Source organism: Alosa pseudoharengus, unplaced genomic scaffold (genome assembly GCF_046254945.1).
Source record: "Alosa pseudoharengus isolate Yale_2024_CS ecotype anadromous, Long Island Sound unplaced genomic scaffold, YU_APseudo_1.1 YU_APseudo_1.1_scf_6, whole genome shotgun sequence".
Lineage (NCBI taxonomy): Eukaryota > Metazoa > Chordata > Actinopteri > Clupeiformes > Clupeidae > Alosa > Alosa pseudoharengus.
The window spans coordinates 18621222-18637056 of record NW_027468848.1 but is presented as its reverse complement, the minus strand read 5'-3'; the positions used below and the strand labels follow the sequence as shown (position 1 = coordinate 18637056).

The 15835-nt window shown below is 43.6% G+C and overlaps 1 protein-coding gene across 4 annotated transcripts; it reads right to left on the bottom strand.

Annotated features, from left to right (window-relative positions):
• Positions 1 to 381: 381 nt before the first annotated feature.
• Positions 382 to 14309, bottom strand: ypel1 (yippee-like 1). Of its 4 annotated transcripts, none has more exons than XM_076271078.1 (5): positions 13566 to 14309; positions 9923 to 10207; positions 3487 to 3530; positions 2238 to 2346; positions 382 to 581 (listed from the first exon to the last, which is right to left on the bottom strand). In XM_076271078.1, the coding sequence occupies exons 2-5, from the start codon at positions 10037 to 10039 to the stop codon at positions 492 to 494; spliced, it is 360 nt and encodes a 119-aa protein (XP_076127193.1). In that variant the 5' UTR covers positions 10040 to 10207; positions 13566 to 14309; the 3' UTR covers positions 382 to 491. The 4 variants fall into 4 exon arrangements, with proteins under 4 accessions (XP_076127193.1, XP_076127192.1, XP_076127194.1 ...); XM_076271077.1 differs by lacking the exon at positions 13566 to 14309 and adding an exon at positions 12209 to 12420; XM_076271079.1 differs by lacking the exon at positions 13566 to 14309 and adding an exon at positions 12247 to 12420.
• Between the last annotated feature and the right edge of the window lie 1526 nt (positions 14310 to 15835).

Genomic DNA, 15835 nt, shown 5'->3' with positions numbered 1-15835 from the left:
CAAACCTGTAGAGGAGGAGAACAACGAAAGAGGCTCTTGTCCACCCACAGACCATACAAAGAGAGAGCATGGATGTCACTTCGACAAAAGTTTATGTGACCACAAATGGAGGTTGGAGGGAGGAGGAGAGGGGGGAAGAGTCTCCTTGTGTCTCTCGCTCGCTCTCTCCTTCTCGCTCGCTCGCTCTCTCTCTCTCTCTCTCTCTGTCTGTCTGTCTCTCTCTCTCTCTCTCTCTCTCTCTCTCAATATCCCTTACTCTTTTGCCATGTCCCTGCTATAGAGCTTCAAAACAGGCCAGAGGCCGTGGGAGACTGGGGGGGGGAGTGTTGTTGTATGTGTCGTTGAGAGAGGAGAGGCAAGAAAGTGGCAGGGGGGGGGGGGGGGGGGGGTCGTCAAGTCAGTGTTGTGGTGTGTCGCCCTGTGAAGTCCGATGCAGGGCCACCCGCCAAAAAAAGGTCACAAAACAAGGGGGTAGAGAAGATCCTGAGGGGTCACTCCCAGCCATTGTCCTTGATCATGTGGGCCAGCTCGATGATGAACTTGCCCTCCTTGTACTTCTGACTGCTCTCGAACGCGTGCTCCTGTGGAGGGACAAACACCAGACGTGAGGAAACATGGCCCCCAAATCAGCTGACCAACACCACAACAATCAGCTGCTTGTATGGTTGTCCTTGTCACATTTGAAAAGTTACATACAGATAGTGTATTTGACTTTCTTGCAGGAACTGAGCTACAATAGCAACATGGATGCAGAACCACACAGAGCCCTCCAAAAAATGGAACACATAATTGATAACCATACGCCAGCACGCACAAATTACATTCTGCACCATTTGTGTTGGGACCCGAGAGCGGCGTGAGAAAAATCTGTCCCTGGGACAAACCTCAACTCCCCCGTCCAATAGTAATCTCTCAATTACCTGACAGACGTTCCTCTTAAGCGCCTGACATTTAAATCAGAGAGAGAGAGAGAGAGAGAGAGAGAGAGAGAGAGAGAGAGAGAGAGAGAGAGAGAGAGACTGGAGGTCCCTGGAGAAACAGGTCCGACTGCATCCTGGAACGAATGCCTCCCTCTGCAATTACTCTGATGGAACAGAATGACTCATCCAGTCCTGCCCTCTCTCTCTCTCTCTCTCTCTCTCTCTCTCTCTCTCCCTCCCTCTCTGAATATCTGTCTCAGTGCACATTAAAGAAAACCAAACTTCCATTCGCCTTTCATTTCTCAGCGGCTACAAAAAGGACCTGGCTGAACCGGCAAGTTCTTCCCCTTTACTCATTTAAGGGTGACTGTAAAGTGCTGTTAAGAGACACCAGTGCCAAATGTGCAAGTAATGTGGACACAAAGCGCTAAGATATCAATTAGCATCAAGCCGGAAGCAGGTGGTTCCTCGATGTGCTTCGGAGGTGAAAGATGTGTTGGATCTGTCGATAAGAACCAAACCCATGCTGGTCTTAGTAATCACAGATGAAATTCTAAACCTGGCCATTCAAAGGCAGCTGCGTCTCTTTTTTGCAATGAGAACTTTCTCTGTGGGCAAATGCCATTTTAGGCCCCCGCACAGTGCTCCAGTAGCCCTGACCACGGCTCAGTAACCAGATAGCCTGATCATAAATAAGTAACCCTGGAATAGGGTGTCGGGATGAGCAAACAGCAGCAACCACAGCAACAGTCCAAACACTAGCTTCACGACCACAACAATACACACAACTCCAACAGTCAAAACACTGGTGGCCACCATGCCGCAGTAGGTCCAAAAGCCTGGGTGAAAGATCCAGCATTAGCACTGCTACAGTGACAAGTGATCTACCTAATGGCCCTACAAAAAGTCTACCTAATGGCCCTATAAAAAGTCCATTCTCATGTTTTGGCCAAATAGATATAAGCTAACAGGGTATTGCTATTATCGTTAGTCATGACCTCATAATAGGCCTTACAGTGCGGTTTTAGGATACAAAAAATAAAGGCCACCCGGACATTATTAGCCCACTAGAGTAGTGACCCTAGTCCAAATCATTACTGCATACCAGTGCAGACGCTGAGAGGGGGATGACACAGACAAGTCCAAACAAGTCTCTCTACAGCTGCTTGTCTACATGTTTGTGTTAATTTTAACACTGTTAACCCCGGTACTAAGGCCAATTGTAATGTTGGTCTTTGTCTAGTTACTGTCTTCATGACCAAAAATAACAATGCATCCAAATGTTTGACAGCAAAACATTCTGGTGTGTTTACTTACGTATTTCCAGCCCAGAGTGGTTTTGCAGTTTTCACAGTAGATGTCTGCTACGGCGTGTAAACCTGTAAGAAGAACCCGCTCCTCGGCAGGGCCGCAGCCCACGTTCACTCTGCAGGGGAGAAGGAGAGAGGACCATCTGTAAACACCACGGAGTCCAGCCACTAATGGCAAACACACACACACACATGCCAGTTAGACTCCAGTCAGCTGATGTAAACATTGACTGCAAGAGGCTGTGGAGCTCAGTGGCTAAGAAACGCAGTGGCGTGGGGGAGAGAGCGCTTTCACTATTCTGCAAGACACACTGAACTTTAAAGGAATTATCCGGAGTAAAATGCACTTAAGATCAATTTACGGATGATTGGGAGTACATACGTTGAGTTGACATCAAAATCATGTCATTCGGATGTGTTTTGAGAAAGTTCAATTTTACCGTTTTTAGTCAAAACTCGTTAGCCTGGAAGTGACCAGGGCAAGTCATTTCGCTGCTACAAAACGCTATTTTTATACCTCTTCTACAGTGCATTTTACTCCAGATAATTCCTTTAATGCTTGGGCAACGACGACATGCGAATGAAATGTGACACTCTGACACGCCATCCATAAAAATGGCAACACAACTGAGCTAACTACCGTTGACAGCATTTCGCCCAAGACCCCCATGTGGCTCCTCCTGAACGTCTTTTCATGGTTCTATTGTTTGTGTGTGGGAGGAATATTTCTGACTGTGAAATTGATGGTCACGATTTCCATGCTTTGTCAAGCTGGCATTTCAAAGGCCATTTAGCACTGTTATCTGTCGCAGCATGACTTCACTGTCAAGTCACTTATGCAGGCCGACAAAAAACGTGTCACTTTGGATGCTGCGGTAAAGTGATGGGACAGATGATCCACTGATGCCAATCCAATCTGTATGGAGATCAGTGATCAGTGTCATAAAAAAAGAATGGGAGCGAAGGCTACTCTTTAAGTACTGGAAGCCGCTGAGACAAGTTTGTCCTCGGATCCAGCCAATTCCAGGCCTGTAAACACATGTATGAAAAGCAGCTGTGGGGGAGAGCTCGCCATTCGTGTTTGTGTTTACTGTGTTTACTGTGTTTGTGTATGAGTGTTGTGCCATGGCCAGATGCCATCTTGGAATAGAGAAACGCCTCCTAACAGCTGGTCTTGGTCATAACAAAAACAGTCCTGTTCTGAAGCGGCAATTGGCGTGATGGAGAGAAATCCGGGGGAACCGCAAGATACTCACACAGAGTTGAAGAGGTAGGCTCGTCCCTGACTGCCTTGGAATGACTGTGGAGGAGAGAGAGGGGGGAGGGGAGAGGGGGTGAGTGATCATATAGACACATGTGCACAGAGGTTGGCAAGGATCCTGCAAGACAGCCACGTGCATGAGAACACACGGCTCCCCAGAGGAATGCTCACATGTGCACTCCTCTGCTTCGCTACCTCATGTCTTTCACATACAAGGAAGGGGGGGGGGGGGGGGTTAGAAACCAAAAAAGAAGGGAGGTAAGAGGTGGTACTGCTGAAAACTCCCTTGAAGCTGAGTCTTTGGCTTAAGGCAAGGGGTGTGTGTGTGTGTGTGTGTGTGTGTGTGTGTGTGTGTGTGTGTGTGTGTGTGTGTGTGTGTCGTTTCTTAGAGAGTTCTTGTTACTCAGGGGCTCACAATGAAGAAACAGTATAGGCACAAGCTAATGAAAGCACAAAAGAACCATGTAGCTGAGACCAGTCAGCCTGCTTTTTCCCCTGTTAGCACTAGTGTTAGCACTAAAAAGAGCAGAGCAGGCTGACAGCATTAGCCTTATCCCCCCCCCCCATTACAGTGTCTAAGGATGGATCATGTAGGTCAGAGGAGATTGACACTTTGCAGCTTGCGCCACACAACAGAGGTAATTTAATTTGACTTCCTATATTTACAGTTTAGCTGACCTTTTCCACAAAACTCTTGACTAGCTCATTGCTGAGCCATCCTGATTAGCATACTGGTGAACCACACTGAATGGGTTAGCATATTGGTGTATCATAATGATTAGCTTATTGTTAAAAAACAATGACATGCATGTTAGTGAACCACTCTGAATTGACCAGCATATTGGTGAGCCATACTGACTGCTGTATTGCTAAAAGACTGAATAATAGTTCATTGTTCATTGTCACTCTGACTAGAATAGGTGTTAAAATAAGGTCCTGGAGTGAAACCAGGATGTTTTGTGATCACATTCAATGTGAGCTTCATAAGGCTTCTCACAGCCGTCTGCTTTCCATACAGCGTTGAAAACATCGCAAGACTTCATGTGTTTGGCAGTCACTGAATACACAACCTCTGTCTATGCGTGTCAGCTGTTCCCACAGTCATCATAAACTTTGGCTTTAGTCATGGCTGCCACGGCAATGTTCACACAGAACAGTGGTCCTCTACAGAGAGCGTTCAGCCTGTGTTTATGCTGTGTGCGCTCCAGCCAGTGGGTGCAAATGCTCCTCATTAGTCATTGGTCACAGACGTCAATGGTTACACTGGTCTGCCCTGATTCAGTGCTACCTGGAAGAGTGCAGTGCAAAAACTGATTTTGATCATCTGAAAAAGGGTGTTGGTGAGAGTGAAGGTTGGTGAGGTTTAGTTACTTCAGGTTTTCAGTCTGAATCATCATGCGTCATATGACATCACACACAAACACCTTGGCTCTGCATAGTGTACGTGCAAAAACAGACACAAAAGTCTGCGTGTGTGTGAAAGGGTGTCTGTATCTTTTTCTTGTTGTTGTTGTTGTTGTGTAGCCACTGGCCTGTCTGCCCCTTGTGGCCGCCTGTCATCCTCGGTCAAGAGCAGCGGGACAGACAGCGACCAATCGGCTTTTCTTTTTCCATCACTAAAGTCCCCTTGAGGCCCCGGGTCTAATGCAGGCTAATACAGCCACCAGCTGCTCCGCAGACTCTTCTGCTGGACTTAGCAGGAGCCAGCCAGGCGCAAACCCAGCCGCTAACCCAGCCGCACACACCCACGTGGGCCGGCCTCAGCAACCCCTCCGCAGCTCGGCGAGCGCTGGTAAACCAAAAGGGAGGAATATAGATCCTTCATAAAGATGCCAGCGCCAGGGGACAAAAGTTCCCCTTTTATTCCCCCTGTGTGCTGAATGAATCCCATTTGCAACCTCAGCCTCTACTGCCTATTTTTGTCCAGCCGAGAGACAGAGACAGGAGGGGGGGGGTGGGGGGGGGGGCATCACACTGTTGGATTTTATTATGGACAAGCTCCCTGACACAATTGTGTTAGCAACTGGCCAAAGGAAAGTGTGTCATTTACGGTAAACTGACACTGAGGACGACCGAGGAGGAGCCAAGTCTAAAGCTGTCTAAAGCTACCTGGCCTTTAGCCAAGTAAATTAGTCCATTTCACAGCATAGTTACACATGCTGTGTAACTATCACACTGTTGGATTTTATTATGGACAAGCTCCCTGACACAATTGTGTTAGCAACTGGCCAAAGGAAAGTGTGTCATTTACGGTAAACTGACACTGAGGAAGACCGAGGAGGAGCCAAGTCTAAAGCTGTCTAAAGCCTTTAGCCAAGTAAATTAGTCCATTTCACAGCATACAGCAGGTAAAGAAAAAAGATCTGATAATACAGGATTCTCAGCCATCACCCAATTATTCAATTATAATGAGAGCCAGAAAAGATTAAAGTATTCATAATTAACTATGGCAGGAAACGAATCTACTGTATGTCATAGCTTTAGAGGTTTACCGTGCAGGTGCTTGGTTTTAATAGGCTTAATTCAGGTCATTCGGCTGCACAGAGAGAAGACAGCAATCAGCTACATGTACTTTTTCTTTTAGGTGGTTTGGCAAATGGGCCGTTTGAACGGATATGTGACTCACATAACTCTGCAGGTTACCCTGCGTTCCGAGTTCAGCTTCATGAAAATGTTTGGGAATGTGTTGTATTGAACACCAGCATGCCAGCACAGCCGTTGGCAAAACAGATTTAAGACCTTAATGGCAGCCAGTCATCCTGTTTCCAGACTGTCAGGGCGGCGATTCGGGGCAGAGAAGTTCATGATTACACTGCCTATAAACAGGATGCCTGTTAGTCATTTTGGGTAATAATTCAACCGCCACTGCTGGTCAGGCTGCCTCCCATACCCAGCACACTGCATATGGGCAAGCGCTATCTTAGTAGCATAAACAGGCGGTGATTGTAATGACTTCTCCTCAAATTAGCTGATTTGATTGCACTGCCCCCACAAGCACAGAGTACAGGAACAGCACTGACCCCCCCCCCCCCGCCATCACAATTAGCTGTAATTGATGTAATTACACCAGTGCAACAGTAACAGTCTTTGACTTTGACCAGCTGACCTGAATTTTCCCTGGGGATCAATAAAGCATCTATCTATCTATCTATCTATCTATCTATCTATCTATCTGTTTCAGTGTATTTCATTACTTTTGGAGGCAGGTTGCGGGGATTAAAAGTTCCTCAGTGACTTCAGTACTTCCTTCAAATTGAGTTGTACCCTGGAACACCAGACTTTCAGGGGACAAAACCATGAGGAGATTGTATGACATATTTGTCATCCTCGCCTCCCAGTCTAGAGACCCTCTGGGAAAACTCAGGGGAGGTAATGTTTTGCCAAAATGTTTCACCCAAGCAAAGCATTCCTTCACAAAACATTGGGCCTGGCATTAAGACAAAGGGCTATTCTTTCAAATGGATTCATAATCTTCATTTATGTGTCGTTTGGGAGCTTACGAAAGACCAGCTGATTGCTGATGTCAAAAAATTATTCCCTTGTCAGAAGTGTAAAATTTTTCATCTAAACAAAGATGTCAGCCCATGCACCGTTACAGACATGTTTGGAAACACTCCAGATGTGAGCTCGGCCTCTTAAGAAGGCTTGCGCAACGAGTGTGTGATTTCAGAGACGACGCTGGACTCTGGCTGGCCAGTGGAGGATCTGCATAGCTGAGGTGAAAGTCACATAGCTGTCTGGAGTGCGTGACTATGACTCCCCCATTACCTGAGGATGACATGCTGCATTGCAGCCTCTGATCAGCTGTTCAAAACTAAAAAAAGCGTGCACACACTCTGCCATGGCGAACGTTTGATGCTGCTCCAACGGACCAGCATTGGAAACAGGCATTTCTTAAGCCAATGCTGAATTGCTAATCCCCTTTTTTTATGCCTCTCCAATTTTTTTGGCAGACGCTGACATCACAGCGTAGGAATTGTGAAACCTCTCTTCCAACCGAGGCGGGCTGGCACACTTCTGTGAATTGTCCCTTTTTTCCTTTAATGCTTAGAGACACTTCGAAGTCTTCTAAGAAAACATGTTTACAAGTGTGGCATGCATTGCTCAACATCAGACAAACTTTGCTACTTAAATGAGGCCATGACACAGTAACCTGCCTCCGGCAGCCTAGTTGGTAATCTAGAGGCTTCTAACAGAGGAGGAAGCTCACATTCTGAGGAGCAAGCGTCTACAAAGCCGTGACCGGCAATCGGCTCCTGATGGGACAATAGGATTGGCTTTGTGCAACCACTTTCATCAACACCTCCGCTTGACGTTACGGTTGACGGTAGCGAGCACTGGTTCTGTTGGGCTAATCCTTGCCCTCAAAGTCTCAAGACACAGACCCAATCAACATCAATGACAGGCTTAAAATAATAACAGGCTTGCTTGCAAAGAGGATAAAACATTAATGATCAATTCCTTTTTGTATACTGTCAGTTGCTCACATTATTTAATGATTATTCATTTCAATTACTTAATTATTTTACACAATTATGCAGGAGAGCCTACTGCTAGAGGCGAGAGGGACTTTTGCCATCTCCTCGACCAGTGACATAATCAGCTTATGGATGAAGCCAGGCTGAGCACGCAGCCACAAAGCACAAGTTCTGAGACTCAAGTCATACAGAGATTTTCCAGACTTTCCACTAGCTTTGCAAGAAAAATGGGGGCATATAAAGTGCCTCTGTCGAATGGCAAGACCTTTCCAAATACCTTCTCAAAAGGGAAGGCCATGTGTGCGCACAGGTGAAGGGTGTTCGATCCTCTGCTGGGGTACAGTGGCAGAGTACTGCTGCCCAACTCAGGGACAATCCAATTATTCTCAGGAATGCCACCAGCCATTAATGCTATTTGTGGTCTCACCCTGAGGCACTGGTTTAGTAAACCATGACATGGAAATGACTTCGTATACATTTCCTGGTTTTGCTTAACTGCAAGAATACCCCTGGTAACAACACTTGGGCCTCCTCCAGATCACAACAGTGTATTCGGCCAAAGGAAAAACTCCACAATACAAGGCGCCTATTATTTGGGGAACAGAGTGTTTTGTTGGAAAGGGTTCTTTTCAGATGTTGGGAGAGATCTTCGGCAGAGCTTCTCTAACTAACTTTGTGGTTCAGTTTACTTGCATCCTCAGGGTTAGTTGTCTGGTATGGGCAAATAAACAACATGCAAATACTTAATTATCCTACAGAGCAGGCATGCATTAGCCACAGCCACATGGTTGTATTCATTTAGACTTGTCTTGCAACATTCTGTTCCGACTTGCTAAAAAGCATGCCACAGCATGCCACAACACAACAAAAGAGAAACCTGAAAACACGTCACACCACCTAGATTAATAGCATGTTCTGAGGTGTGCTACTGCCAATTAACATAATTCCCTAAAGGCCTACTCAATGAATGCATTTCCTTTATTTTTTGATACTTTTGATTCTTTGCATACTTGTTTTTATACTTAATAAATAAAAGTGAACTTTTATGTAATTGTTGTGAATGGATGTCAGGTAACCTAGAAGCTGTTTTCTATGAAGTATTTCCAAAAGCAGTATAATGAGCAACTGCCAGGACCAATCCACCATATTATCAGGTAAGCAAAAGGCTCTTCTAAAAGGTTGAGTCAATCAAGCTCCTTGAAATGAGGAAACCAGTTTTACATGACAACGTTGAAACTTGGTATCAAATATGTAAACAAACCACAAGTTTTCTTTGTCAGTTCACTATACAAACCAGGATAAGTACTATCTACCTAACACTGGGATGTGGTTGTCTTTACATAAGATGGCAATCACAACAAGACATTAGCAGGGTGATATTGCTGTACGTTTCACGGTGTAACACGTTGAAACTTGGTATCAAATATGTAAACAAACCACAAGTTTTCTTTGTCAGTTCACTATACAAACCAGGATAAGTACTATCTACCTAACACTGGGATGTGGTTGTCTTTACATAAGATGGCAATCACAACAAGACATTAGCAGGGTGATATTGCTGTACGTTTCACGGTGTAAGACAGTGTTTGTGCTGCACGCTGTGTCTGAGGTTCATTACAAGAGCAATTTGCTTGGTTCTTGTTTTGTTTTCAGCTGAGCACAGAACAAGGAAGTTTGAGGTTAACCATGGCTATATCTTCCGTCTTCTCACTTTTGCTGCTTGAGATTGTCATACCTAGTTCTGTGTAATTAGATCATGGATTCTAAATCCTGGAAGAACCGGTGTGAAAATGATACTTGTGTTATACTGTAGCTCACCAGGGACAAAACACCAATAGCTGTACATTTAAAACTGACAAAGGACAATTTTTTTGAGAATTGTCAAAAAAGGAAGGGCCTTGCAGGTGTGTGCATGCATGTGTGGTTGTGTGCGTGCTCTTATGTTTTGCTTACTTTTGAGATTAGCTCATCATGGTTGGCTAGGTGAGCTCGGCAGTGGATGCAGCTGTATGTCCGATGACAGTTGGGCAGGTATGCCTGGAACGTCTTGGACTTGGTCATCTTCACCATCTCACTCTCGTGCTGCTCTTCGTTGGGTTCAGGACTGGCGCTGGATGAGTTGCAACTCTGCTGGACTTGCTGACAGAAGAAACACTGGAAGATGCAAGCAAAAGCCGTCGTTGTTCTGGAGTGGGTGTGTGGCACGTTCCACACAAACACCACAGGAGAAATAGCAACCTAGAGGAGAGAAGTCACAAGTTAGGTGACACATTTCGTTGGATTAAACTGAACCCTAGCCTTCCTTAAATTTGCCCCTACTTGTACTCCCTACTTGTAGTATATAACTAATCCCAAATAAGGCCTACATTCAGGCCATCTCACTAATGACTCCTAAATGACTCTTAATGAGTACCCCCCTCTCCCCACACACACACACACACATCAGTGAACACACCTTCAGCCCAAAGATTGATTTAACTCTAATTTCTTCAATATAACATTTTATTAAATAAGTTCAATGTCTTGTGGAAACGTTGTTTTCTAAACGGCATAATGCAATCTCACTAAAGGCATAGTCCTACTTTGTTGTTATGCCCACAACTGAGTACCATTGGTAATAATAATAAAATAATAACAATTGATTTAACTGTTCTGATAGGTGCTTGTGATAAAACGTTTACTACGGTGATGTTTTTAAAGTGCCTAACTTGATGCAGGAACTGAGGCCAGAGCACGTTGGTAGTTACACAAGCTGACTTCCGCATTAGAACAGGAAACTTAAAGCGCAAGTCGCGCGCTCACAATTGCGAGTGCAACAAAACAAGGTTGAAGCGCGCAACAATTTCCTCTATGCATTTCCAACAATATGTTCAGGTTCGTGTCATGCTTCCTGAGTGAAACATATTCCAGTGAGAGTGTCTGCTCTCTGATTCTACAAAATAGATTACAGAAGGAGAGGCTTCATTGTGTAAGAATAGAGAGAGGTAGGATTTGTGTTAATAGCTCCCTCATTTTTGTCCAGCTGGTCTATTTCGACGGTTCAAAAGCACATTAACTGCAATTCCAATGTGTTACACGAGTTCGCAGTTGATAAACCAGACCCGAGCCACGACCACATCAAAAGAACACAGCTATCGCTACTTCATTACTGCAGGAAGTTCATATTTCTACGACACAGACGCCAGTATTAGCCTACTTCTGCTCCGTTTATAGCACAGGTCAGATAACATTACAAACTGTTATTTACCAAGTTCACTGTGCATTTAGCGTGACGGTACATGAGGAAGTTGTGGGAAGAAAAAACGCAAATGTAGTTTGTCGAGGCTAGAAGTCCATTCCTGCCATGTGTTGCTGAACAAAGGAGGCTAAACGTGCGTGTTAACCTGGGATCGATTCTAGCCAACAGGAAGCGTGTCCCAAGGATAAAGCTAATCTTGAGCAAATCTGGGGAGTGCAACTGTCGGATTAAGGGTACATTAAAGGGAATAATGCAGATTATAAATCCTGTTTTGCAATAACTCCGATAGGACATAACTTGATCAAACAAAAATCCAAGGAAAAATGTAATGTGCAACTATATGCATTGAAACATTACCAGAAACACGGAATAAATGTTTTCTTTGCCTTTTATACAGGGTTACACATTAAAATGTTACACGTGGTTGAACTGCCAATCTATACAAATTCCTAAAACGGCTGCTTTTTGTCATTTTGCTGCCAGGCACAAATCAATTGTCTAGAGCTCTTCGAGTCACAACAAAGGAAAGCATGTGGTGATCTGCCTCAGAGTGGCCAGCATAGCACCACCACCGCATGCGGGCTAAAGCATTTTCAAAACAATGGGCAACAAAACCAGCCTTTTTCTTTGTTCAACTGAGTAACAACTTCCAATATTGCAACAACTTGCCATTGCCGGTCTAGGCAAGAGTCTGGATGAATTCCATTCTTGCATTTCCACATCACTCGATCATTTAGTTGTGAATCCACTGTCTCATTCCAGCGAATTAATGTGCCATCTAACTTGATATGGTGCACTAGATGTAGCCTGATTTCATTAAGAGAGCTTTTCATAAAATGCACCGACCCAATACGTCAATTACCTGATCCTGTAACTTTTCTGACGTTACAGATCCATAGAGTGCAATTGGTGTCAATCTAAGTCAACTACTTGTCAAAATTTAATTGCGTTCTATCAAACACCAACTTCTGTTCATGCATTCGTTGTGGATCAACACTCACCACCTGAATTTGATCTCAGAACGAAGCCTATCACATACGTCTTTCGATGTAGTTGATATCAATAGTTTTCATGGCACGACGAAGACAGTGTCACCCCTCAAACATGTCAAATTATAGAAAATGTCCCGAAAAAACATGAATAGATTCTAGCTGACAGTCTTGTGTGCCAGCTATGGTGTGCATTTCTGTCGTCTTTGTTGTAGTCTTTGTGTGCGTGATGGACTAGCCTGGCTGCTTTGGGATGAAAACGTCACTAGAAGGACGGATCAGGGTAATGACTGACAGCACCGCTATCCAATATTCAAGCGAGCAAGGAGGGACTACATTGTAGGTCGACGACACACTCCCGGATGTGTAAATAAATACTAACAATGATCACTAAAAAGTTAATATCCCATAATTTACCGTATGTGACAGTTACTTGAAAAGTGAAATATCCCCCCCCCCCCCCAGTGACACAAAAAATGATTGCTATAACGTCAATCAATTAGCTCATTATTATTATTTTTCAGTGTGAATAAATAATCGAATTTCCTAAATTGATAATTCAGTATGTTGGCAGTAGTATGTTTTATTTCTCAATTTGTTTCATGAGTCCAGTTCTGACTTCTGAAACAAAAGGATAACCGCCTTAGCTTCCCCAGTTTATGCGTCATCTATGCCTTATAAATAATGACTTGGGCTCCTAAAATAAACAACGGTCACGTAAGCCATTCTGCAGAATTTTTCTCAATAGATTCCATTGTAGATAATGATAATGGTGCCTAAAATTAGATTATCAACAACACGACGTTACCAGATCATATCTACATTGGCAGTATAATGTTTTTTTTATACTGTTTTATATATTAACCGTCTTTCTGAATTGAGGGTGGCCGTAAGTGGTTTTGGGTAGAAGAGGAAGCGTGTCTAGCCATGGCAAGGAGCCTGATGATGTCATATGTTTTCATTTTGCAACCATTCTTATTAGCTAATAACTTGTGATGCATTTGAATCGCACAAGGCGGTGCCCTATCCTGGTTTCTTTTGGCTCTACAGACAACAATAATACACTTTTAAAATATCGTTTATTAAATAGCACGACTGTTTATGAGCTCATTTGTCTGACTTGCTATCGCCTCCACTACATGGCATGTCGTTCATATGTCAATGTGACCTTTAGAATACTTGCTGATAAAAGGTATGCTCTATTGCATCTCTATTTAGAGTTGCGCTGATCATTAGCTGCTTTTCAATCAAGACAAATGCTATGCGTTAGGCTACACGCAGTCTCAATTTGGTGCAGCCAACCATGCATTAGGTAATCTGGTACATAACACGCAAGTTCTTGTGAGATAAATAGCAAAGAAAACTGTACCTTTCGGGTGGAAGTGGAGAAAGTATCTTCTCCACGGTAATGTTATCTCTCATTCACAAGCAGTGTGTCCACCACGACTGTGGCAGGCTACGACGATTCTTGAGAGATGCTCCTCACTGTGCTATATTCATTCTTCTGAATTGATTCCGCTTTATTGAATGAGATGGTTGTCTCCTCAGGGTTTCAACGGCGACAGTGAGGGAGTTTGCTGAGCGCTCGCCAAATAAACGGGTATACATTCAGAATTTGATTTCCCGTTTACTTTATCAGACTGCGCAATGAGTCCGTTATTCCAGTAATGCCAAGAAGGGTCTCGAAATACTAAGAGACGAAATGTCGCTTAACTCAATTCATTTTCCCTGATTGAAACCTACGTAGAACAAAACTTCTTGGTTCCCTTCAAACAACATTAGTCATACATGGCTGCATAAGAAGTGCTCAATGAAGTAGCAAAGATGTAGGCTAATCGCAACCCACCGACTTGCTCTAAATAAAAGGATGATCAGGATACCTTTCCTAAAGGCAAGATAAACTCCAAAGCCTCATAGGTGTAAAGCCGTTCTATTTAGTGGATAGTCTATACAGTTGACAACTGACGCCGCAATGTTTCATCTTACACTGTCTGCATAAGATACCTTTTGTTTTGACACTGTGGTGTGGCCACAAATATCATCGAACGCAGTATGAAAAAACAAGCAGATATTGACGACATTTCCCTCTACAGTATAGAGACCAATTAAAGACAGAATATACTCTACCAACCAACCCTGTTAAAGCAAAGACAGCCTGAATCGTGACTGGCCAATCATTTCAATCTGCTCGATCGACGACCATGCGCACAACGACGTCGCTTGTTTTTGGTTTTGCGCGGTCACGTCAGTAACACGTGCCAATTCTCACGTGAGCGCGCCGTAAATAAATCTCCAATCGAAGCATCAAGCATAGCCTATGTAACACGACTGCGTTAGCCACTGGAAAGGTTGTTTGCCCCCCCCCCCCCCCCATGTGCTACTAAAACACGTAATGTAGCAGCTAGAGGTTATCACATTGTATGTGTCTTCCCAATTCATCCAATGAATGATGTGAGATGCAATATATATATATATATATATATACTCTTTTACCTTATATGTATACCTTGATTTTTCAGTGAGCAAAGATAAAGCTCTGTAGCCAAATTATGGGGGGTCTTTAGCTTAGCATATTTCATTTAATGGTTTTAACTTAATATATCCTATCCATTACAGTAATTTAGGCTTACATTGGCCATTTAATGCTGCATTACCTTGGACCGTTTACTTTTAGGAGTCATTGTTACCTCCTCCAAGGAGGTTTGGGTCGTCTGTCTGAGGATAAGCTGCACAAAAACTTGGTAGAGGAAATCATCTTATTTGAAGCAGATCCGAATCAATGAGCATATCCAGGATTAGTTTTCACTCTATGTAAAATGGCAACATGGGGCATAAGTCTGTTGGCCTTGCCGGAGGTCCCTCCGACTTTCCCTCGTTTCTTTATGTAGCAAGGTCATGCGCAGCATCAGTCACCAGAGCCGTTTATTTATTAGATCTGTCAATCACTTTCCTTTGTCGCCACCTGCTGGGTGTCGAGATGCTACTAAGCAAAAATCAACTACCAGAAATCAAAAGAAAATTAAAACAAACTGTTTAGCCAAACAGTGCACGTGCTAAATAGCCAGATAGCCTAAAAGAGATAGGATTAATTGTCCTCAAATGTGATACTGTTCTGTCCTGTTGAGCACAGGCAAAATCTGTAATCAGTTATTAAGGTAGGCTATAATGTAGCACATAATTTGTCTTCTTGATGAAGCTATGGACAATTTACCAAAATGTCAGTTTCCATCCAAAATTAATTTATAGGCTATAAGGCTATTTATATAGAAAATATAGTTGTGGTGAATAACATTGACAGAATGGGTGACTGATAAGATCAGAGCCAACATGGCTGAATTAGCCTAAATAACTTGAAAAAGATAATTGCCACCATAAGGGGTCTGATATTTGATATTTGGAATTCTAACAGAGATGTTGAATTATGCATGTTTTTTTTTAAAAAGACCTGTATGTTATTGGCTAATAATTATGACAAATAAACATATTGGCTGCTCACAGGAGGGTTTGAGTGATACAGGATGCATCAAATCAACACCTATTCCTTTTGAATTAATGATGATAATGCATGTGTCATTGCTTCATCATGAAGAGGCCACCAAGACCACTGTCCTGTTTTTTTTTCTTCTTTTAACCAAATCC

Bases quoted from the DNA above. Each gene is read 5' to 3' on its own strand.
- ypel1 (XM_076271076.1), bottom strand. From the start codon at position 11,501: ATGTCCTATCGGAGTTATTGCAAAACAGGATTTATAATCTGCATTATT. The intron at 10,208-11,216 runs GTAAATAACAGT...TCTCTCCTCTAG, and splicing joins CTAAATGCACAGTGAACTTG to GTTGCTATTTCTCCTGTGGT. The intron at 3,531-9,922 runs GTAAGCAAAACA...TCTCCTCCACAG, and splicing joins ATGATGAGCTAATCTCAAAA to TCATTCCAAGGCAGTCAGGG.